This window comes from Patagioenas fasciata, chromosome 2 (genome assembly GCF_037038585.1).
Source record: "Patagioenas fasciata isolate bPatFas1 chromosome 2, bPatFas1.hap1, whole genome shotgun sequence".
NCBI lineage: Eukaryota > Metazoa > Chordata > Aves > Columbiformes > Columbidae > Patagioenas > Patagioenas fasciata.
In genome coordinates this window covers 20,333,122-20,358,857 of record NC_092521.1, presented here as the reverse complement: position 1 = coordinate 20,358,857, position 25,736 = coordinate 20,333,122, and the positions used below count along the sequence as shown (strand labels likewise).

Sequence of the window (25,736 nt, the reverse complement as noted above, 5' to 3'; positions counted from 1 at the left end):
ACGGCTATGTGTAAGGAACATATTGTATGGAAATCTACTTGTTCAAACTGGAAAATAATACCAAAATATTGAACTTTTCAAACAACTTTTTCAGTGATGGAATATTATTGCATTATTACAAAATAGGCAGGCAACATATTATTGTTGAAACAAAAACATGATAATTAAACAGAGTTATGGTAAAAATTAAGGTCAGAGGAATTGAGGCACAGTCAGATGAAGGGGAGTTAGAAAATCCTAGGAGGTGATGTGTTCAAAGCAGTCCTCTTCATCTCTCTGAATGCAATGGAGGAGAATGTTGTGGTAAGGACTGTTATTAAAAATGAATCACTTTTTGCATTTCTTGGAGGCAATATCTGACATTTTTAACAGAAGGGGCTCCAGCACAGCTCTTTGCTGCTGCACCATCTGCATCATTCCCCTCTCCAGTCACATGCTCCGCCAAAGTCCCTGGACAGTCTGTGGCCTTCTGCAGGGATGGAGCTGAAGGCTTTGTTCCCTTTTCAGTTTTCTTTGAAGACTAGTCAGCCTCTCTCTGGGTGACAGTTCCCTTCTTCATATGGGCTGTAGTTCTGCAATTGCTAAGGGAAATGATAAAAAGCCCAATAATGTGTTGGGCTGCTCTTAGGCTTCATGCAAACCAGGATGAAAATGTTTCTGCTCAGAGTTTTGGAATGCTGTTGCCCTTCTTCTCCTCTGGGGTGGCTTTTCTTTCAAGGATCTTGTCCAGAAATGCCTGGACGAAGTAGACAGAAATGAAGTGCTGCTTTTCACTTGGCAACATTTATTAACGGCATGGAGGGCAAACAACAGTCAGTCAAGGTCTCTGAGTGCTGCTTTGACTTCGAATTTACATAACAAAGCAAAACATCTTTTTTGGCTTCTATCCAGTTTCATGATACACAAAAATCTGTATACATTTTAATGCAAATTTTAGCATTCACATTATAGAATTTTGTTCAACAAAACATACTATGTGTTCTGGGAGCTTTATACAATTTGAGCCATCTTTGTGGTTTGATTTAAATACTTGCCTCCGGAAGGTTCAGCTTTATTTAACATCAAATTTATTAATGCATCTTTGAGTTAATACATCTTTGCTATTGTTTTAGTTACAGTCTCGGTATCTTCCACTATTATAAACAGTTTTGTTGTGCAATGCCTGAATATTTCCACTTGTTTTGTGCAGAGGGCTTGAATTAAAGGACAGCATGGGGTAGAAGGGTTTTATGAGCGGACTACAAGTCAGGGAAAATGCATGAAGGCAACAAACACGAGTCACGATTAAGGATTTCATGCAGAAACTGAAGATTTTGAAAATTTTCAGTTCTTCAGATTTGGTAGCTGCTTGAATACGTGGCATTAATCCTAAGGAAGGATCCCAGTTTTACTAAGTATTGTAGCAGGCTGTTGATACCCAGAAGAGAGTAATTTTGATGTGTCCTGTGCAGAAGTGAACAGAACAGAGGATTCCCTTGGCAGCACTTCCAGAATGGCTGAATTCCCCCTTCACAGTGTGCAAAGTACTGATGCTGCTCAAACATGCCTGATTGCTTTGGTACGTCTCATCTTGTACAGATATCCAGGTCTTGTGGAGGACAGGTGGAGATCCAGTCGTGAAAATTACTGTCTGGGGCATTTGATGACCATCATCATCCTCTCCACAGACATTGAAGGATGCACTATAGTTTATCATTGAGTGGCCAGACAGCAGCATGTCCAGAGGTCTTGCTTTGGCTTTTTCTCTTGAAGGTTTTTCTACCAGCGATCCTTTCATTTATTTTAGTATTGGGGACAACTTAGCCCTTTATCTTTGCAAGTGCACAACAAGAAAGTGTCATGTAGATATGGGCATTTTCTGACAGTTCTCCAGCTAAAGTTGAACATGCATCTATCCTCTAAAGGCACTAGGCTCAGGGTCTCTAAAGGGCTCCCAAGAGAAAGAGCAGAAAGCAAGAGAATAGCTGCACCACCAGTTGTATGATGTTAATATTTCTTGAGGAGAGAGAGGAGAGGAGAGGAGAGGAGAGGAGAGGAGAGGAGAGGAGAGGAGAGGAGAGGAGAGGAGAGGAGAGGAGAGGAGAGGAGAGGAGAGGAGAGGAGAGGAGAGGAGAGGAGAGGAGAGGAGAGGAGAGGAGAGGAGAGGAGAGGAGAGGAGAGGAGAGGAGAGGAGAGGAGAGGAGAGGAGAGGAGAGGAGAGGAGAGGAGAGGAGAGGAGAGGAGAGGAGAGGAGAGGAGAGGAGAGGAGAGGAGAGGAGAGGAGAGGAGAGGAGAGGAGAGGAGAGGAGAGGAGAGGAGGAGAGGAGAGGAGAGGAGAGGAGAGGAGAGGAGAGGAGAGGAGAGGAGAGGAGAGGAGAGGAGAGGAGAGGAGAGGAGAGGAGAGGAGAGGAGAGGAGAGGAGAGGAGAGGAGAGGAGAGGAGAGGAGAGGAGAGGAGAGGAGAGGACTTTCCACTAATTTTAACCGGAATGATGACAACTAGTCAAAATGATCCACGCACAGAGGTCAAGCAAGCAATTGCAAGAGTGCTTGAGAACAATGCTTGGGACACAGCCACATGAATCTTTAGGCCTCGTTTTTTTGCAAAATCTCACCCACAGAGCTGAGGAAGAAAGCCAATCGGGAAAATCTTCTTGATGGGAAAACCACTTTCCCTCATGCGTTTCCCTCTAACAACACACCTCTCTCTAACTGCTTTCTGATGTAGATTGTTAAATAAAATGCCAACTCTGTGCAAATGGATTTCCTTGCAGAACTCTGTGGCCTCAGTGCTCACTCGAGTGACTTATTCTTGAGCAGAGGATTAACACTGCAATACCCAACAGCTGCAACAAGTTACGGTAATTCCTACTTGTTGAGCCAGCAAAACCTCTAGAAGCAGCTCATCTGCTCCAGCAACCACTCGCTGCCTGCAGGAGCTCCGCTTTGGACTGGATCTGCTCTTGCCTATGCCTCAAGTACAGCCTGTTCAGCCAAAATCCAGGCTTGCAGGTTAAATGTATTCGAATTGACTCTTACCTAAGAGGCAGAAGAGTAACATCAGAGATCCTGTAACACAAGGGCATTTGAGAACACCAATTTTTGTGAAGCATCTGTTTCTATTCTAGGTCTCCATCACTGTCTGCAAAAAATATTACTAGCTACCACTTGACACAAAGTAAGAAACAATGAAACTGAATGAAATGGAACCACTAAATGAGTTCTTTATTAAAAGCACTTTAATTCTCTTTTTTTTTTTTTTTAAGTACTGCTGATACATTTCCAATGAGAGTTTGAAACTCATTTGTTTCTGTAGCACTCTTGCCAAACGCATCATTTTAGACAGTAAATTACCTGGAAATATTTGCACACAACCTCTGATACAATTTCAAGAAATCAAAAAACTGAAATAAATGTTAAGCTGCCAACAAATCCAGTACAGTTCATTTCCTCTACTGCCGACTTATAAAGGTAGCTTTATGGGTCTTTTTTTCAGGTGGAAAAAAAAAAATGTTGTCTTGTCTGAAGTTCTAATCTGTTCAGGACTTTTTTATTACTTCTCTAACCTGAATGTCGTTAGCAGTTGGCACTACTTTTCATGCCAAACATCTGAGGGTATGGAGGCTTCAATATTAGAACTGGAGTTGTACTCAATTTGTTTGGAATATGACTAAAACATTCTGCCGTGATTCTTTCTATAGCATCACAGTGTTAGCTCAAGCTGACTTTTTTTCTTTTGCTACAGACTTTTTGATATACTTTTCTGTTTCTTTGATTTTAAGCAAGAGACTTTGCACCACAGGACCAATACTGAAATCTCTCCCAGGCTGGCACAACACCACAAGCCAAAGGCCCATGAATCACTTTTCATCTGATGGGCACTAATTTTTCTAAACAGATTGCCTTCAGCATTCCCCACAAGGACTCAACGAATTTGAAAAATAGTTTTCAGGAATATTGCAAAACAAATAATACACACATAAATAAGAATTTTGCATATTTCATCGGGACCTCAGCACTATCAGCTCTGCCAGCCTACTTCAGCCTGTGCTGTTATAGGCAAAGCAGTTTAGATTTGGAGAATTTTACTGTCGTGCCAACAAACACAAACCTCTGCTTGTCAGGTTTGGTATTGAGAGAAAGAACATGTACACAAAAAAAACCCCACAAGCCTTTACATAAGCCCCTATCCTCCTTCATCCTCAGTCTCTATTTTCTTTCTTTCTGCCATGGATTACACTCTCTCCATCAAAAACCAACCAGTGAGATGATGAGCCACTGTCCCTCAAGTGTATTCCCACCACTGCAGTCCCTAGAGGTGTACCTGCACCAGCATGGGTGGCTCACAGGCCCATCACGGTGTCCATACCCCCTCAACATGGAGAATCTTCTGCTCCAAGAGCACATCTTCAGACCCCAGCAGTCACTTTTGCCCTTCTAAAATATTTTTGAGTAGCAGCGCTGGGGGCTTCTGGGTTCAGCTGAAGTTTTGGTCGGGGATGGGTTTTCTCGCTGTTGGCAATACTTGTTTTAGAGTCAGCTGGAAGCAGCTGTGACCATCACAGGGTAGATCATACCAACCTCACACTAGTCACCACTGCCTCCGCCTGTGACTTAAAACCTGTAACTTACACCCACTTATGCCTATATGCCAAGTATAAATTTGGAAAAAAATAATGCATGCTGAAAAAACAAAATGGTCACATTTGACACGGTATTGTGAAAATAGCACCGAATTTCTTAGACCTTGAATATTTATATTGTACTCTTATGCTTCATACTACCAGGTAAAGAATATGTGCTTAGCAATGAATGTGACTTATAAGTGAGAAAGAAATTCATTAAAGCTAACATCACTGCAGGCGAATTTAGAATCTCACTCACTCACTCCAGATTTCTCTGAACAGCCTAATCAACCCACCTTTGCTGAGTTCCCAAGAAGGGAAAGTACACACATTACTGTGTACACAAAAGACCTTGTTGCTGTCAATCAGCCTCAGGACGGCTGCATTCTGGATTATAATCTACTCTCAAATACTTTAAATTATTTACAGAGGACATGAAGTTTTGTACAGGAAAGTGACTTTTGCTTGGTAAATGCAGTGTTCAAAGCGAAGGAAGGCACTCCCACCAGAAGCTTGATGTGGAGAGAATTAATGGCTTGCTCTTTTTAAAACTAACTTCCATGGAGGAAAACACACATTTCAGGAATTATCTTGTATAACCAGCTATATTTCACAGAATAAATTCTGCTTAGGAATCAAAATTGTCCTCTTCTAAGTTTCAAGTCCTACTCCAGATCTTAATAAATATACACTGTGTTTCAAGACTGTTCTTGAATGATTTCTTGGTGATACAAGAGTTCAGGTTGAAATGCACACCATATCTTTATTGATAGCAAAGGGTCCATCAGTCTTAAATGACCAGTATTTGTTCAAGAAGCCTTCGTTTATCATAGAATCACAGAATCACCAAATGTTAGGGATTAGAAGGGACCTCAAAAGATCATCTAGTCCAATCCCCCTGCCAGAGCAGGAACACCCAGATGAGGTTACACAGGAATGTGTCCAGGTGGGTTTTGAATGTCTCCAGAGTAGGAGACTTCACAACCCCCCGGGCAGCCTGTTCCAGTGTTCTGTCACCCTCACTGAGAAGAAGTTTCTTCTCAAATTTAAGTGGAACCTCTTGTGTTCTAGTTTGAACCCATCACCCATTGGTTGTCACCGAATGTTATGTTTATATAGTATCATCTGTTAATTAACCATTTTAATATGGAAAAGGTAATTCAGGTTTATGATAAGTTTATTTGTGGCAGGAAGTTCTCTTGCACAGCTGAATTCTCCATCCCATCTGTGTGTTCAGCAGAGTAATGCTTGCCTTATGCCTAAAAAGATACTAATATTCATCAGCACCACTATGGTCGAAGATCTCACTTTTCTAAGAAGTGGATTTGGAGGCTTCCCAGATACTACATCTGTCTTCTTTTACATCACACTGCCAAAAAAAAGAAAAGAATTAATGTATTTCTCCAAAATGCGTGTGCTACCTACTTTCTCTCTCTGAATATCATCTGGATTTTCTTCAGAGTGGCTGGCTGTGTAACTCAGAAATACGTGCCAAAACATTTGCAAGTCATTGCAAAGCATCTGCAGTTTTGAGTTCATGGGAATTCCTTGAATTATGGTATAGGGAGCACCAGAGAGGGAGAAGCAGGAGGGAAGTGGAAAAGAAAGCAGGCAAAAACCTGAAATCCTTGTGCTGCACTGTTTACATGAAGGAAAAAAATAATAATGAAATGAGAGTAAAAATGAAGAATGATTGCTTCATTCAACTAATGAGCATTGCAAAGCTGCAGTTCATTTATAATTAGAAGAAGTATAATTTTGGTAATCCCGGTACAGATTTTTAAAATGTTATCATTCAGCATTCATGCATCATTTTCATAACTGAGTACAAAATTCAGACTGAAAATGTTTCTTCAACTTTCATTCTTGCTGTTGCAAATCTTCTATGAAGTATCACCTTGCAATAAACTGGAGAATTCTTCATGGATTTAATTCAAAATCAGATATACCTTTAGGTAATAAGCACCTTGTATCTTCCCTGCCAAAGTCAACAACTGTGTCTTTATCAGCTGTCCCAACAGGACTGATCAAAGAATTTGATTTTGAACAGTCCCATTGATCTGGGATTGAACTGATTTAACTTAAAAATTCATTATGAATGCATGATGAACCAACAAACAAAAATCTACAAAAAGAGAAATGGTTGTCTAAACTTAGTAGAGCAACAAACACTATATGCTTTAATATGAAAACATAAAAAGAGGTTGTAATGGGTCAAACTAGTTCAATAGTCTGCCTCCAGTATTGGCAATGGGCAATTCTGTGTAAGGTGAGCACGAGCCATTCTTTGCAGTGCTTTCATCTCATATTCCCTTAGCATCTGCAATCATTGGATCAAGGATGGTCATTATACTTGTCTATATACCTACATACTCCTGGTTTAGATCATGGATGTGAGAGGATACATACTTGCCCATTTCTCTCATCATCTGTTTATAGACCTTTGGTCCATTATTTTCTCTGTAATTCTCTAGAGACAAAATATCTGATCACAAAATAAATTACTAAGATCAGCCTTAGAGTTTGAGTCCGTGTGCCCTCGCCAAGAGAATAAGCAAGCTGGAAGACATTTGCGGTAGAAGGGCTGTTCACTACTCCTGCTGAAGCCAGGCCACAGCATAACAAGGAACCCAAGGCCAAAAGGAAAGTACCAAATTGTGACAGAGAAATGCTGTGGCTGTACTCCATGTCTCTGAGATTTTTTTGTATACATATCGCTAGACAGCAACTAAATAGAAGACTGAAACAATTCTGGAGCAAAGATCAGGAGCCCCCCTGCAGTTAAGAGCCTTATCCTCTATAGATGGGAACCAATACCTCCAAGTGCACTCAGAAAGAGAAAGCAGACATGACCTCTCACCAAAGTTTCTGATAAAAAGACGATTTCAGGAGGGGAGGGAAAAATCACACCACAACTCTTATCTCTCCCATAAAGCCTTTTTAAAGTCTGATAGGGAAGCTAAAACACAGTTGCAAGCCAAGACATATTCTCTACATGCCACTGTTTGCTCTCTTGAGTTGAACTTCCTATTTTGAAAAGTGACTGGGAAAAAACCAAAACAGCCTTATTTTCAGTGTTTATTCATTTGTGGTCTATGAACTTTCAGTTAGTTTCATTGGTATTGCCCAATTAAAATCAACAGGATTACAAGAGTGTCACCAAAGACACAACTTGAAAACAAAGAGGTTGGGCAGCTCTTTCCCAGCTGGTAAGACCACAGACAGACTACTGGTCACTTTAAGTAAGGATCTAACTTCACTGGCATTGATGTATATTCATTAGACATAGATACAGCTAGTTTGCATTAAAAAAAAAAAGTCAGTTAAGTCCAGAAAAGTTAGACAATGGACTAAAGGCTGAGTTCATTTATGATGCAGCTTCTAGTCATACTTTCCATATAGTATTTTTCAGTCCTGAGAGGAACTGCATTTCAAACACTGGTCTGCGCTTCTCTCAGGTGTCCAGCAGTTCAGGCTGCTCTAACACTTCCTGAAGTTAATGATGTCCTTTCCTCGCTCCTGGACAGAGGCTTCTCATGAAAGAAGCAATGCCAGGTCCAGCACAGAGCTTTCGGTAAAGAACTAAACAAAAGCTAACAGTGGTTTGTGGGTTACACTTTTAGAAGGGTACATTTTGTTCTTCTTGATGGCAGTCCAAAATAACATCAGTCTAAAGTTTACTGGAATTTACACTGGCTTACACCATCGGAAGTTAAAGTGAACTGGTGTCAAGAGACAAGTACATTTTGTTGGTGAAGAGAAAGAGATGCACAGTCTGAATTTGAAAATCTCCCATATGCTCTGGTACATGGTGGCATTAGTTCTCTGTAGAATCACTCACTTAAAAACTCATGACACTTGTGCCAGTAGCATCCAGTTATTTTTATTCTATATCCTATTTCATCAGCATAACCAAGTTGAAGTACTAACTTTGATCTTAATCTGTCTTGAAAATTCTCAATCGATAAACTTTCAACTGAGGTTTTACCAATATTTTTTTATTTTAATTAAAAAGAGAAAAAATAAAGTTGACATGGCATTTAATTGATTTTTGCTTTATTTTTTTCTAATTCAAATATAAATCTACTTTGTATTTTTTTCTGCTCTGCAGTTTTCTATAATAAAACACTGATAAAGGGAGACACATCATATAGGTTCTACAAGTATTCACTTCTTCTTTAATAGACATCTTTATGTTAAGCATATAGGTGCAAGAGGAGACCAAATTCCTAATACATTTGTAATATGGAAGGTTTGCATTGCCATAATGTGGAATGCAACATTTTTTTTTCACCACAGGAGTAAGAAAAGAGACATGTTACAATTATTTCCCACTAGCAAGAAAATATGAGATGCAGTAAAGACCAGTCAGCCACAAAGGAATTGCTTTAAACTTACACCTGTTTTGTTTGGCTGGTTGGCTTTGTTGTTGGGTTTTGCTGTTTATTTTTTTTGTTTGTTTGCTTTTTGACTTAAAGAACCAGACTTCAGGAGGTCTGGGTAAGGGAAGGTATACTGTGGATAGAGAGATTCTAAATGCAGAGTAGGGCTATGCAAGTATCTCTTCTGTGACAGGTGAAAAACATATAAAATGTCTTGCACATCACAACAACGTAACACTTTTTAAAACTGATGGTTACAGCATGGAAATTTCTTTATCCTACTAACTTGATTTTTTTCTAGTCTCAAACAAATTTTCAATACCTATTCATTAAACTAGGGGCATAAACACCTTGTGAAGACAGAACCTGCACTGCTCTGAATCCTTCCACCGTTTGAGGGAAACAGTTAAGATTCAAAAAGTACTGACACCTCTGAAAGGGGAAAAGGTGGCACCTGTACTCACTCAGTTGCTTATCAGAAAAAAAAAGACCTTTATAAGCGCAATTCTGAGCAGCTTTAAAGGAAATAAGAGTCAGAATGGGCACAGGTGGTTTTCATGGTATCCGGCTTTGAAAACCTGACCTCCTTCACTTTATCAAGAAACAGTATCTGTTTGAAGATCCTGAAGCAGTAGCATAAACCAGTCCTCTCCCAGAGCTGTCCCCAGTTTTCCAAGCATCCCAGCACAAGTATGAAAGACACCATTGTGAGGATCATCTCTGGAGTCCCGAAAGGCTGTGGTCCAGGAGAGGCTGGACCTCCTCTACCCAGCACTCAGGAGGTCACCACTGGAGCACTGTGCCTGGTTTGGGGTACTCAGCATGAGAGAGCAATGGAGCAAGTCACTAAAATAGATAGGGGGCTGGAGCACAAAACATCCAAAGAGAGGCCAAAGACACTGTGGGTGCTTCACCTGGAGGAGGCTAAAGAAGAATCCAGCAGCAGTTTTCAGCTACCCGATCAGGGCTTACAGAGAAAACTGAGCTCAGCTCTTCAGAGAAGTGCAGAGCAAAAGGACAAGAGGCAACATACACAAATCACAACAAAAAAAAATCCCTGTGAAGGTGGCCAAACTTGGCAACACTGACTAGAGAGGTTGTAAAATCCTGCAACTCAGGCAGATTTGATGTATCTTTGAGGTTAGCCCTGTTTCAAACAGAGATTGGGACTAGATGATCTCTCAAGCTCAGAGAATCATAGAATATTTCAAGTTCGAAGGGACCCATAAGGACAATAGAGACCAACTCCCTCCTCCTTGCAGGACTCCCCAAAACTAAATGATATAACTATGAGCATCATCCAGATGCTCCTTGAACTCCAACAGGCTTGGTGCTGTGACCACTTCCCTGGGGAGCCTGTTCCAGTGACTGACCACCTTCTCAGTTAAGAACCTTTTCCTAATTCCATTCCAAGGAATGATCCTTTCTAATCTCAGAAGTATGATCCTACAAAAAACCCATTGCTCTGAATACATTGATAGGATCTGCCATACAAAGGCAGGATAAAAACAGATGTCTAACACAAAAGGAAACTACACATGAGGGAATTTGTTAATTAGGGATGATTTTTTGTATCTACACTCTCAAGGAATCTCTGAATATGAAGGTGACTGGGACAAGATAAATCAATGTATATCTGATGTACAGGGCCTTTTCAAACATGTTGTGTCAACAAAATCACTGTTTGGAAACCTCTCACATTTTCCACCCCAGTGGGAGAAAATCTCTGTCCACATACCTTCTCCAATTCTTCCATGTGTATGCTATCCCAAAGAAATACACTCTTTAAAATAAAGACCAAAAATATTTAACTCAGAAGCTCGTGACATCATTTTATTGTATTTTGTAGCATTCTTTCCATGACATGCCTAATACAGGATTTGTAACTACTACTAAGAGGGTTGTATGAGGGCATTCACTGCACTTACAGCCAAATTTGATAACCAGTAAGCAAATAGGCAGCTACAGTTCTTATTGTCCTTATTATTTTTTTTTTAAGTGAGCATTTAATGTCTAAAATACCAGCCCAAGATCAGAACAATTTTACTGTCTTTAACATTATTACGTTCTAGGTAAAAAATGAACATATTCTAAATGAAATATGATGAAAACCTCGTAGTTAAGTGAAAGTCCACATGTGGTTTCATGGAACATTTGTATGTGCCCAACTATTACACAGTTTCTTAGCAACACTTGTCCTAGCTAAATATGGGTATATTTGTGCTTATAGATGCTTTATTTCCCTAGTTTATTTGTGAAGTATATAATCCATGAAGCTATAACTGAGATTTGTGGGATTTTTCTAAAGCATATGTCAAAAAAAAGGTTTGTAGGGGCTGTGGGCTGTTTTACCTTTTCCTTGCTTTGTGTAGGTATTATGCAAGTTTTAGTCCTAGAACTGAAATAACTTATCTAAGTGACAATATAAATAACAGCAACTTAATGTGGGCTTTTCCCAGCAGATTTTCAAAAATCTCCTTGAATGCAAGCCCAATAATGATACATTACCAAATTACACATCGCGAGCCATTTTAACTTCCTACACAGAAAATTCTCTCCACCCTTCCCAAAACAAACTCAAAACAAACACCAGATGCAGATCAAATTTGCTAAACAAATAACTGGCAATCCTAGGACATCGGTGTTTGCTATAATTTTGAATGACTGAACTCACATAGCTTTTTCTTTTGTTATTCAGATAATTTTTGCTGTATCTGACTAGATCAGGACAATCAGAAATAAAACATTGTGCATTATATTTGAAAAAAACACTACATATACAATTACCAATACCAAGAACTTTCCATGTAATTTCTTTTCTGACACTCAAAACATCTATCATCGTCATCATGCCTCACCTTTAGAAAAGTTACAGTTCTTTTTCTGAGACAAAATACACCGAGGCTGAGGGTACAGAATAGCGGAAAAGATTTGCAGTTTACTAGTCTGACAAGTATACTTCAGAGCTGACACTCCATTGTGAGGGTCAGTCCAAGGTAGTTTAGCCATCTGAATGTGCTTTACAAATGAGAAAAAAAAAAAAATCCAGTTTGTAACTATTGAGAAATATGAGAAGATACTTAAAACATTGTAACAAGTAAACATTTACTGGATTATTTTAAAGTATATTACTAGAACCAAAAGGACATAACTTTAAACATGTATAAAGTATTATACATTAAAATGCATAGATGTACAGTAAATATGTTCATTTATATGTAGACAGAGTAATATGTACACAGAGTCTGTTGTGCTTCTGTAAGTCTAAGCAGTAACTCCTGTGGTATATTGTCTTAAAGCAGTTTTATTATACAACTGTTTCAATGTAGCAGGTGCTGAGAACAATGTCCATTAACTCTAGGTAGGTAAGTCATATTCATTTACTCTTGAAATGTACAAATATAGGAAACAAAGGCCATAAATGCAATAGTACCTACACCTCTGAGACTTCCTTTTTTTTACTTAAATATGCACAAGTCCGCTTATGGTGATACGGAGGCTTCTTTCTTGCTTCTCTTCTGTGGCAACATGTTGACCAGGCACTCAGGGCAAAATCTTTGATGCACTTCAGCACCACTTCCACTGATTCAACTCAGTGCGCTCCTGACCTTAAGTCTTACGTCAAAAATGAGAGGAAAAAATAAAATTAAAAAAATATATATAAATAAAACAAACAAGCTTGTGGGATTTTTTTTTCACAAGTTATTTGCCACCAATACTGTCAAAGCAGCTGAATCATAGTGCATCCATGGGCAGGAGCATATAGCAGCTTTTGTGCACTTCCAAAAAAAAAAAAAAATTAAAGAAAATCAAGTCTTTACTGGCTTGTTTTATCTGTTGCTAAAAAGATGCTGTGCTGCTTCTGAGCCCTTTCCATCAAATTCTTTTTCTTCTTTTTCTTGTCCTTTGTTTTTGTTGGTCTTCTCCCTGAAAAACAAAAACAAAACAAAACAAAAAACCTCAATTAAGTAAAGGATACAGAAATTATATTAGACTTTAGTTGAAAAACCCAGTGGTACATAAATTTTCTGTACTGCTGGCTAGTGAGCTTCAATCACCAGTGAAAACAGAAGTTTTCTGTGTGATATAAGAGGAAGCAGGATCCTCGACTATCATCACTTGTCCACAGGCACAATTTTGCTGGTATGAGTAACCACGTTGAGGTAGGTCTCACTTTTGGCTGGGTAACTCACGCAAGCAACGTTATGCAAGTGCCTGGGGCCCAGAGCCAAATGAGTACATAGGCTCCTAACTCACTGACAACTGGATACGCGTCTTAGACCCTTGCATAAACTTACTGGAGCGAGTAATCTTATTTAAGTCAAGTCCAATATATCCATGATTTCAATGAGAAATTAAGCATTATAGTCCAAGTATTTGGTTGGACATCACACTACATGTCTTGGCAGAAACAGTGCTGTCTCTGCGAAGAACTGTCGCTATTGTTTATTAGTGCGGTCTGCCTAATTCTCACAGTGTATTACTGTGCAGAAACAAACATTTCATTACGCGCTTCTTACTATTGGAAGTTCACTGAAAAATAACCAAAACTGGGAAATCAGAATCAATGCAGGAAAAAACTCCCAGGCTACCAGGATAAGAAAGTTCTTTTCCTGTTCAGCTCTAATAATAGATCAGTGCTCTTTGATTATCTCAACAAAGATACCATGGACTGAAAAAATGCTGGATACAAAGGCCCTCATTCAGCAGTGTTTTACCTTTTAAGTATACGTTTAACTCCTACGAAGTCTAGTAGGATTTAAGAATACGACTGAATGCTGTCTGGAGTGAGAACAAGTCTGGGTTTACTTGGCAGTATCATATACTGGAATATGCAATCAATGGTAAAAAATATGGTTATTAATCTCTAGAGGCGTCAACTTTGTAAATTTTCAGGAGAACTAAATGAACTTAAAAATACAGTAAAAGGAAATACAAGTAGCAGATCACATGAAAATATGAAAATGCATTTTTCATCTACATTGTCAGTCCATTAGTAATTGGGAGAAATCTTTGCCAATCTGGTTTTGTCTTACTTCCATATTGTTTCATAATTCAAAAGACCCAAACCAGTGTGAAGCATTTTTCTTTATTTGATAATAACACTAAATAAATCTGGTTAAAAACCTATCAAAATTGCTGATTCATTAAAAATAAAGGGTTGTATACTTCAGATTACATATTTGTAATATGCTGGCCATGCTACTATTCTAAAGGCATTATTGGAATACTTGTCTATAAAATAAGACAGGACATTAAGGTAATGAGCATATGAGTTTAGTCCATATTAGAATCATAAGGGTCCTTGGAGTTTAGTTCTGCTTCTCATTAAAGTCTGGCATTAATGCTACTATGGCATTTTGCCATTTTTAAATCTAGTTAATCCTACACAGTAAAACCTCAGTCCAACCAATCATTAATCAAAGCAGCTTTTCAGTTAAAACTCTTTAGTAACACTGTATCTAATGACTAGGCACACCTAATGAGGTCAGAGGGAAGGAATATTTGACACAAAATGGCATTACAACAAGATGGTTTGAATTACAGAAATTTCGGTATCAAAATTTTATGACGTGATTCTACTAGTTGGTATATTGAAAAGCATCAGAACAAGGATAAATGAAGAGCTCAACACTGTATTCTAACTTGCATTTTAAATATTCTAATTTTTTTTAACCCAATTCTTACCGTAAGTTTAAGATAGTGAAAGATCCTATTATTTTTCCTCTGAAAACTCTGAGATGCACAGATAAAACTACAAACAAGCCACTTGGTATCTTTGTCTAATCCTTACAAAGTACCTTCTGTAACACAAATCAAATTGCCAGCATGCTCTCCATACAATATCCCTAAAACAGAAATGAACTGGACTAGTTTTCAATGATTTGACATCATTGCACAACAAGTGGTATTTCTGCTGCTCTGCAGCAACTGTCCCCATACTTGTGTTTGCCCCAAGGCATCCCAAAGGCAAATTACCTTCTTTTACACGTGCCATGGAGTAGCCACCCATACAGAGGTTGTGCCACTGAGCTGTTGATACTTGATAACTTGTTCTCCTGTTAGTGAGCTTTTTGGCTGCTCACTACATTTCCGAGTGCCCTGTTTTACTGAGTAAGTTTCATTATTTTCAGGACAATATTACACCACACAGAGAAAATCCAGATGGCTGGGGATGCTGAGTCCGAAATTCCAACTGTCATTTTAACCAGAAAACTGAATATAAAAATTATTTCTTGGCTAAACGATTGGCTCCCGTATTGCTACTAGAGTGCAATAGAGACTAGAGATTTGCAAGAAAAGAGTGATTGTAAAGACTAGAAAGTTCAAACAAAGCACGCAGCTGGAGTCACCAGGCGTGAGAACTTTATTAAATTCAATTTCAGTTATCATGCTTATTTTGTCAGCAGAAGCACAGTGAACAGAAGTAACTTCTGAATACCCTGCTACAGATGTCTTTTGAAGAACATGATGTTTGATATGGAAAGTAGATCCTCAAAGAGGATCCAGGAGCCAAACTCTCCCACTTCCCCGGCTGGAGGGCAGTGGGGTGAGGACAGCTGGTGGAGGAGGCGCTCCCCTGGGGCCACTGATGGCAGCAGCTCCCTCTGCTCTGTGCTGTGGGTCAGGTGTGGAGAACCTTGTCCCCAGGGAGCCTTGCACACCCCCGACACCTCGCCATGCCCACTGCTCCTGAGAGCAAGAGCCTAGACCCTGAGCCCTCTCTCCATAGCAAGCAGCTGGGCTCTGCTGCGCTTGGCTTTGCTGGGGCAGGTGGGCTTTTAGCAATGGTATGTTATAGTCCAGAACTCACTGTTCCACACAGAAGGCAATTCTTGGCTGAAGCAAATGAGAAGGGAGAGCAAAAGGACTCTGTCTCTCTAGAGGGGTTTTACCACTATCAATAACAGGTTATAGTATTGTTGCACAGGGCAGAAAGTGAAAATATATGAGATATTAAGTCTGATCTACCTAGGCTATAAACCCCTCCTGATCAGAAATAGCACCTGAGCAAGCAAAACATCCAATGCAGCCACCTGGGATTCACAGCCAGTACGTCTCTTTAAGCAACAGTATGTCCTTCCTAGTGATAACCCTCCTGCTTGTCACCTGGCAGACAGCCACGTGCCTTGCCTCTCCTTTCCAACTTACAGGCCTCCACATAGGGTGCAATCTTCAATCTGTATAACTGCAGACAATCTATTTTTGAAAGCTTATGTTGATTACAGCAATGGGAGCAAACACAAATAATTAATGCAAAGTGCAGGATATCTGAGCACTGCTCAGGTTACTGTATTCCTGTCTTTGTTTTGATTGCATTTTCCCTTCCATACTAACCGGCTAACTAACTTTTCCTTGAAAAGCATTTTTGATGTCTGTCTAAAAGAGGGCTCCTCAATTTTTTTTATTATAGTCAGCTCTGACTGTAATTTACAGAATTTGTTTAATACTCTGTAAAGTCGTGTATATATTGAAAAGTCTAGGACCCTTGAAGGATCTGAAACTTAGCTGGATTTGATTTTCAAGCATCTAGCAAGTAAAAGCCTTAAAAGCTTACCTATCACTCTGTATCTCATATTTCTTCACAGGTTATTTTACAGAAGGAAGATCGACAAACCATTAGTTAAACCCTTTATTGTAATGTTAAAAATCTCAGTTTTGCTATTTGCTTTATAAATTACCAAAGAGAAAGTCCTTATTTTCTAAGTAGCTTATGCCAATGGTTGGTATCTTTACGGTGTTATTCATTAAAGTTTTGTTTGCACCACTTGGTTCTGGTAGGTAGATGGACAAATAATACACTATGCAATGAAACATCATCATTAGCTAACAACATACCACAGCTTCTAATGGTATGATAATATACAGGTAACAGTACAGGAACATCTAGGTAATAATGCAATTCAACATGAATTCTCAAAAACACATTATTTGTGCTAATACATACAGCATCCGCCCATGCATCCAATAGTAACAGCTACTAAAATCATTATTTAACTGAGCTCTTGTTGGATTATTTTTCATCATTTTTCTGCTGTTTTTGTGCTATTTTATCAGTGTTGCTCCTACAACTGCTCCATGCTGGTAGACTGAGAGCTTATGCTTGGTTCTCTAGTTTGTCTCATATCCTGAGCTGAAAGGTGTTTGGAAATACTGCATGTTCCTTCTGGTTGGACCCACCTGGTCAATTCGGGATAGTCATTACATGGTTCAGAAGGAGCCTTCATCACCTTCTGTCAGCTGCAAAGGCAGCTTTCTCCAAGCAGAGTTTGGTCAGCAGATTCCTCACACTCAGGGCAGTTCTGGTTCTCTATAACTAAAACGCAGCAAATGTATCTACAGGGACTCCCAGACCCATTGTTCGAGATCCATGGCCCAGACAGACAGCATCAGTTCAGTATCTGAGGTGTCTTTCAGCTGTGGTGTAAATACTGTTGTATGTACTGTTCTTCTGAACAAAATCTGTCCATTGCCAGTTTCAGCAGATGAAGAAAACACAGTACACATCCACATGAGGGCAGCAAGGATTTGAATTGAAAACATTTAAGAAAAGGGAAAAAAAAAAAAAACCACCACACACTACCATCTGCAGCTTTATTTCATAGTGTAATCCCTCACAGACTTTCAGTAGTTTCATAAACAAATTATCTTAGAGATATCAAAATGTTAAATATTTTCTCTTGTATGGATGACTACTGAATAACAGGACTTAAAGGTGCCTTCCTACTTCCCTTGCCTGGATTTTCATATATAGAACTTGCACTGCCAGTAGCAAAGGCACAATGGTGTCCTGGGAAAATAGTAGACCTTGCTAAATACACCTTTGTGATCTTTTCTTCCCTTTCATTTGTCCTTTTAGGAGCTCAATGTTGCATACTAGTAGACCGTTCTCCTATGGCTGCAGTTCTATCACAGACCCCATGCTGGGCAGCATGTCCTCTGCACAGTAACACTCAAGTTATATCACTGAAGGATGGCAAGCACTAGGGAAACTAATGGCAGCATTGGAAAGATGATAGAGGTACTCGATGATTAACCAGCAGCTCAAATCAAGAGAAAGATGGCAGATGTGAGCCTCTGGAGTAGTCCTCTCTGTCAGGACAACTTCTGCCCTGCACAGACCCAGGGATGCCTCAACATTTACTCCCTATTTGCAGTGCACATCGAACTACACATAAACAGTGACTACAAAAGGCCAACAACCAGGCAAACAAAGGATTCAGTCCAGAAATTATTTCCCAGGGGTAATTTATTTCCTGGGGCTTTCAGTCAGCTTAAAATTTCTGGATACTGAAACTGCCAGGGAAATGCACAAATTGTTCAGAAATCTTATAAACACACACTCAATGAAAGAAAAAATTCTACACTGCTACAAAATCAACCTCTTTCTAAAGTGTTATTTACAAACCAATGCTGACAAGTGACGCACGGGAAGAGGCTGCAAAGAACTTTACTCATCTGGCAAACTAGATGGCATGGGCATCATTACCCTTTGTGGCCTCTGAAGACAACAGAACGGATCTTGCAATCACACCAAGTACATCAGCTGCCCACAACACCGTTTTGAATCCTAAAATATCAGAATTTGTAAAGGTGAGTTAATTAATATTTGAAAAGCAATGTAATATGGTAACAATGGACACCACAAAAAAAAGAATATTCTTTTATCATTCTTTCTTCATTTGCAAGGGTTGAAAAATCTTGAGCAAATTAGGCCCTGAATAAAAAAAATAAAAATATATATCATAACTACAGACTTTATCACAAGTGATACAAAGAAATAAATAAAGGTATTTCTTCAGCTCCCAAGTGGTTTTGCACTTTTTGGTGCAATACTAATAGTTAATATCATAAATTACATGTATTCCTGGTCTATTGAAATTAATAAAGCTTTTACAGCTGTTACAATAACAAGCTAGATATTTTTGAAACATTCTTGTCTATTTGAAGTCAGCTTTACTGATGAAAATCAGGGAAATTTCTGTATTGAATAAACTTTGTAATTTCTACACAAATCAATATGAAAGCACTGTAGTGCAGAGCTAACCTGTATGATATCTTATTCGGTTCATGACAGGCAGAATCCTGATATTTTATTTTCAATTTAATAATTTCAGAGCTTTGGGTGAATTATAATAACTCAGCCAACACTTAATATTGCATATACTTAGTGTTTGTGTAATAACACCAGACATCAACTGCTGAGGTGAAAGTCAATTTGAAAGAACCAAAATAATTCCACTACTAAAAAAAATACCCCAAGTTTCTCTATCTTAATCCTACTAACATTGTTTTGTTTTGTTTTGCCACATTCACTAAGAAATTAAAAGTTTTACTAATTAAGGCAAGAATAAGCAAAGTACACATCTACTTTTATCTGGTCTGAATATAAACGAACCAAGCAAAACTAAAATCTGATGTTCTTTCCTTCTGGACAATATTGAGTATCATCAGACATTGTCATCTGTTTAAGAAATATGGATTCCTCCACAAAGAATAGAATTTACATGTCACAGCCTATTGAGAATTTAATGGATTTTTCCACGACTTTAAGGAAAGTTCACTGGCAGAAGAGCTGTCTTACGTTGCTAAAATGCATTTCCCCAACATGTACAGTAGATGGCGGTGAAACATTAACTGAAAACTGACTTCCACTTTCATCATTCAAAGAATATTGATTTTTCTTTGCAGAAATACCCATTTGCTCTACCTAGAACATAAGTCAACTGATTCTACTTATTAAATAAAATTACAATTGCAATTAGGACTTCACACATACAGACTCAGAGAAGAAAGAGTGGGGAAAGAGGAAAATTGCCAAATTCAAGGTGACATGGAAATTCTCAGAAAACTCTGATAGAAGACTTGTGTTTAACAGAATAGTATAGATATTTAATGTTGGGTCCCATCATCCTTTCAGTCACAGTTGTATGAAAACATGTGGGTCTTCAATGCAGACAAAAATGTTTATCTAATGTAGATTTAGCTCAGAATTCAAATGATAAGAACATCAGTTGCATAACAGGGTACTCGCTATTCTTATCTTGGTCCACACTATGTCAGATCTGATGTTTTGCAATCAAATCCAAACAAAATCTTTCCAATGAAAGGCTGAGTTGGTTTGTTTTCCTTCCTTTCACAGTGTAATATAAAATATATTTCAAAATAATTAAAAATATTTCTATACAGTCAAGAATATACATAAATGTATTTTAACTCTATAGGCAACAACTACAGGTAAGAACTAAATGGCTTTGAACTTCACTAGGTTTGATTAGACACTGATCTGACCTGTAACTCTCTCTGTCCAGTAGGTTTTTTTTCTTCCATTTCCCCTTTTATTAACCAATTTAATTAATTTTATCTTTATTGCATCATATAATGAATAGAAAATAAATTCTATTGAGACAACATCTATTTGTGGCATCTGCAAGGCTGAACTTCATGCTGGAAACCGTGTTTTGTTCAATTAAGGCTTTCTTACAGAGAGAGATATTAGACTGAGCAGCTGTTATTTTTTTAGGGTTGTTTTTCTCCTGTGAAATACTATTCTAGTTCTGAAGGGTTTGTCTTTTTTAATTCCCTTTAGGGATTCTGGTCAAGAACTGCGGAACAATTTTGTTCCATGACTTTTTCTTCTCCTGCCCCCCCTTTTTTTTTTTTTAACTGAAACAGCTCAAAAAATAGTTTTAATTATCATTTCTGCCTCTCTTCAAGTAATGCACGGGTAGTCCTACTGAAGTTCTGTAAGAAAAGAGGCTAAATTGAACATGCGATGATGGAATAAAGTACTATCTATCAGAAAGACTCCTTGTGAATAACTACTGAAAACCAATCAGTGAAGATGAATCTATTATTTCTAATAACATGATGCCTATGGAGACCTGCTACTCATAAGCATACCAGGTCAGTTCATGCTGTAATCAGTTAATTTCACATCATATTGCTAAAGAAGCTTTATTCACTATCAGAAGCTGGAGAAAGGGCACTTTTTACCCTAAATCTTGTTTTCCAATAGTCAGACACCAGTTTTTCACGGATGTTAAAATAAATACTGCACAGCCATTTATAAAAAATGGATATATACAATATCCAATACAGCACTTTAGCTTGCTAAAGCTTTTGTTTGCATACTAGTATCATCAAACCACTGCCACAACTTCAGAAACAGCTTTATGGCCCATGGCAGTACAAACTTTCTTTTTTCAATGAAGTTCAGAACATAAAACCTCGACTGCATTCTGTTAACTATGTTCTGGACAAACTTTTGAAGCCATGCTTTCATGTTTGGATAAAGAGTTCTGCAAGGAAGCCAAAAGTCATCAGGATGAGGGTCCCGCTGTAACACAGTCCCGCTGCACCTGAGCCCATCCACTGCCTGCATGGGAAGGGGCAGCACAGCTCCCCAGGACACTGATGCTATTTTTCCTGCTGCAAACATGCTATGGAGAGACCTGTGGAAAGGAACACCTGGACCAAAGGGAGAGTTTCAGCACTCCAGGGAAAACCATGGTTCATCCTTACCCCAAAACTGGTATTCAAATAGGCAAACAACTGTACGTTCACCAGCACATACACAGTGCGTAACTTATTCTAGTTTTAGCGGAGACTTATGCAGACTAAAATATCAGGCACTGACTGTTTCATGCTGCCTGACAGACTTGGTCTGGAACGTGAAAGAAAGAGAAGCTGTATGACCACCAGCTGTTTGTGTTATTGTCTGTTCTATTTCATAAAGAAATACCGTTAAGCCTATTTTCATTTTTTGGCACCATGTACCCAGAGCTTTGCTGTACCCCTGGTTGAGAGCCCAGCCGTGATTCCGGCACACAGGCAGTGTCTGGGGGGGGCCACCTCCAACTCTGGTCTATTAAACTGCACAAACATTCGTCATAAATTTAAAACTATTGAACCAATTTTCTTCAGACTTCCTTTTGGATTTTTTTCTGAGTGTTTGAGAAATGTTTGTTTCAACTCTGTGCATAATTCTTGTCACAGGAAAGACTTAGTGCTTGCAGTCCCACAAAGCCCCCACACAAGCAGCTCTTTAACTGTCCCTGTGCTGCTGTGAAGTGTCAACTAAACTTTTCTGACGAACGGGGACTTGAGGCTTCAACATGAGCTGGCTGAGGACAGGAGGAAATATCAGTAAAACAGGATCAAGGACCTGAGATAAACTGACTTTAAAAGTATTTCTTTTCGGCTTTCTTCAAAGTAATGCATAAACAGATCACAGGATCATCCAATCTTTCCCCCTCTTAAGGCACTAGACAGTTTTATACCACTCATGAAATTCCTGTTCCCGGGAAACATAATTTTGCTCAAGGTAACATGAGCCTTTAAAAAATATGGTGGTTAATGGGTTTTGGTGAAAGGGGTGTAATTTTTTTTTTATTGCAGATATTGAGTTATTGATAGTTTTTTTTTTTCCTTTTTTTTTTTCTTTTTTGGTGTTAATCAGAATATCATTAGAAGATAACCAAAAGCAGAAAATTTAATTCATAGATTCACAGAATCATTTCAGTCGGAAGCAACGCTCAGGATCATCGAGTCCAACCATAACGTAACCTTAAGTCTAACATTAAACCATGTCCCTAAGAACCTCATCTAAATGCCTTTTCAACACCTCCAGGGATGGTGACTCCATCACTTCCCTGGGCAGCGTGTTCCAATGCCAACAACCTTTCTGTGAGGAATTTTTTCCTAATATCCAATCTAAACCTCCCCTGGTGCAACTTGAGGCCATTTCCTCTTGTCCTATCACTTGCTACTTGGGAGAAGAGACCAACCCTCCCCATGCTACAACCTCCTTTCAGGTAGTTGTAGACAGCAATAAGGTCTCCCCTCAGCCTCCTTTTCTCCAGGCTGAACAGCTCCAGTTCCCTCAGCTGCTCCTCATCAGACTTGTGCTCCAGGCCCCTCACCAGCTTCATCACCCTTCTCTGAACTCTCTCTAGTACCTCAGTGTTGCTCTTATGATGAATAGCCCAAAACTGAACACAGGATTCAAGGTGGGGCCTCACCAGTGCTGAGTACAAGGGCACCCATTGCTTCTCTAGTCTTGCTGGCCACACTATTCCTGACAGTAGCCAGGATGCTGTTGGCCTTTTTGGCCACCTGGGCACACTACTGGAAATGATCTCACTGATCGCAGGGGAGAATTGGGGTAAAGAAAATGTGTAGTGAGATCTCATATAAACACAAGCCATCACACATTCTTCTCATATGCTGTTAATGCTAATAACTTGTTGGAGGAATGCATCCAGTCTAGATCTGAATACAAGAGGAGATGGAGAATCCACCATTTCCTTTGGTATTTCTCCCAGCAGTTAATCCTTCCATCGCCAGAAATACGTGCCTGTTCGATAACTTAAATTTTAATATCCAGTTATTACTCCTCATTATGCCTTTCCTCAATCAGACCTTTCTCTTCATGATAAATCTCTCCTCATCATCTTTCTGAGAAGTTAAACATATGGTGGCCTTTCTGCACCTTTCTTTAAAGCTCATTTTGTAGCTCTAAAATTAAGTTTGTGACTAATCTGCACACTGGGCAGTTATTCCAATATCTTCTATAAAATATGAGTCTCAGAATGGAAGTTACAGTTCTGCTCATAGACAGGATGAAATTATTTATTGCGATTTTTCCTTATTAACAAAGTTATGCAGCCAAGAACTGTATTTGAAATTTTTCTCTCAGCATTGTAGCAAACTCATTAATATTTCTTCTGAGAAACATTAGGTTTTAGGTGCCATTCCTCATCCTGCAGATATGCATTCCTAATTTTATAATTGTTTGATCCTCCACTATAACTTCACACTTAACTAAATGAAAATTGTGTTTGAATGTGACCCATTTACAAAGCAACCTGGATTTTTCTTTGGATCTACTGTATTGTTTACCCATTACCCTCAGATAATTGTATTTTTAATTGCCTGAAACAAATAGCAATGTTTACTGAACTATGTCAAAGCCATCATCATCTTTCCTAGACATCCAACTAGCACATGCTTTCATTTTTTTTTGTGGAAAAGAAAACTCTATAGATCTATAGAAGTCTTAAGTTTGAGCATACTCCTTTCAAGTACAGTAGTTAGTCCTGCCCATGACTTTCGTGATGCATCTGTTGGCTTCATTTCTACATTAATCCAAAACAAACTCAAAGGACTTTGCAGAAGCTTTCCACATATCAATGTATAGGCTTAGTCCTCGCACAAAGAAATTTTACTTTGAAAGAAATTCCGTTTGGATAAACTTATCTACTGATGCAATGACAAAACCAAAATCAATAACAACAAACAAACCGACCTGGGCTGGATTTAACTGTGTGTCCCTAACAAATTTTCAGATCGAAAGCTGTAATAAGCACATACAAGATCTGATCTATCAGGGGAGTGCCATAGAGCCTACACTTGTTATTCACCTTCACCATATAAGTTCATGTCTAGAAAGAGCTATGAGAAGCCTGAATAGGGTGTATTTACAGAATGAAACCAATATTACTGGGATTATGGGAACGCCCCTTTTCTGGATCCAGCTGGAGCAGCTGAGGACAGTTTTGCCCCAGCTGTTCCTCAGTACCCACACCTGGTAGTGACCTTGTCCCAGCTGTGCAGGCAGAGGCGGCCACATTAACCATTGCTGACCCACCGATGTGTGCAGCTGTGCCCACCGGAGGGCTCAGGCTGCCCCAAGTGCTGCAGACCCCCACCAGGCTCGGCCCAGGGCTGGATGAGGAACACAAGCATGTTCCTTCCCCCGGCACCGCTACAGAGCCAGGAACACCTACAGGGTGGCTGCACTGGCTCAGTGCACAGCAACCATGCTAGTCTGAACAGAGGCTTATGGAAAATTACTTTACTAAACTGGAGAAAGCCTTTGACTATCAATTTATTCACATGAGCTGTTTCACATGCTTGAAAGACTGCATGATGAGTATTCATTTCAACCCTAAGTGCATCAGTATTTAAACACATCATATTTAAAACCATGTACTTTTTTATATTTAGCACTGACTTGAACAACAACAACAAAAATACTTTTTCCCCTCCCTAAGAGACATGGATTTGCTGGGGAAGGAATGCTCCACAGCATCTCTGTTAGGACAGTTTGCTGTAGATGCTCTCAGCACCACAGGGGCCTGTCTTCCCCCCTTCTTTACACAGTGCCTGGACACCGCCTTGGCATGACATGACATAAGTAACAGTATAATGTGGTGTCTAATAATACATGGGGAGTGGGCAAATTAGATTATCTTTTTACTTCAATATACATCTGCAAGAAAGATAGCACTATAATCTCCACCACCAGCCTAAACAACAAGTCTAAACTAAATTGAAAACTGAAGTTTTTTTCCTGCATAAAAAAATTTAAAGTGTATACTTATTGATAAAGTTGAAGAAAAATGTATGGATGTTTTCTTAAGAAGAAAAGGAAAAAGAATACATGAAATAAACACAGCATGTAGCTTAAAGGCTACTTGCCATAAAAGGCTTTTCCTGAGTGGAAGTTATAGATGTACTTAAAAAACAGATGTACATCAAAGACTGTTGATTAGAAGCACAGTGAGAAGTAATTATCAGTTATTTTTTTTCAAAAAAGAAATTATTTATTCTAATACCAATAAAACCTTAGTATGTACAGAATGATTCTATGGGTTTAATTAACCATATGAAAAATATAAATGTCTGCTATGTCTGTTCCACATCATCACATTCTTATGGCTACTCCGGGTGAGCTTCTGATGAGT

The 25,736-nt window shown here is 38.9% G+C and overlaps 1 protein-coding gene across 4 annotated transcripts in view; it reads right to left on the bottom strand.

Moving 5' to 3' along the window:
* Nucleotides 1–10,797: 10,797 nt before the first annotated feature.
* RSPO2 (R-spondin 2) overlaps nucleotides 10,798–25,736 on the bottom strand; it is a 102,814-nt gene continuing 87,875 nt past the window's right edge. For all 4 annotated transcript variants that reach the window (XM_071803857.1, XM_071803856.1, XM_071803858.1 and 1 more), the window contains one exon: nucleotides 10,798–12,912. In XM_071803857.1, the coding sequence (XP_071659958.1) occupies nucleotides 12,803–12,912 (110 nt within the window). In that variant the 3' untranslated portion in view covers nucleotides 10,798–12,802. The remainder of the gene's footprint in view (nucleotides 12,913–25,736) is intronic.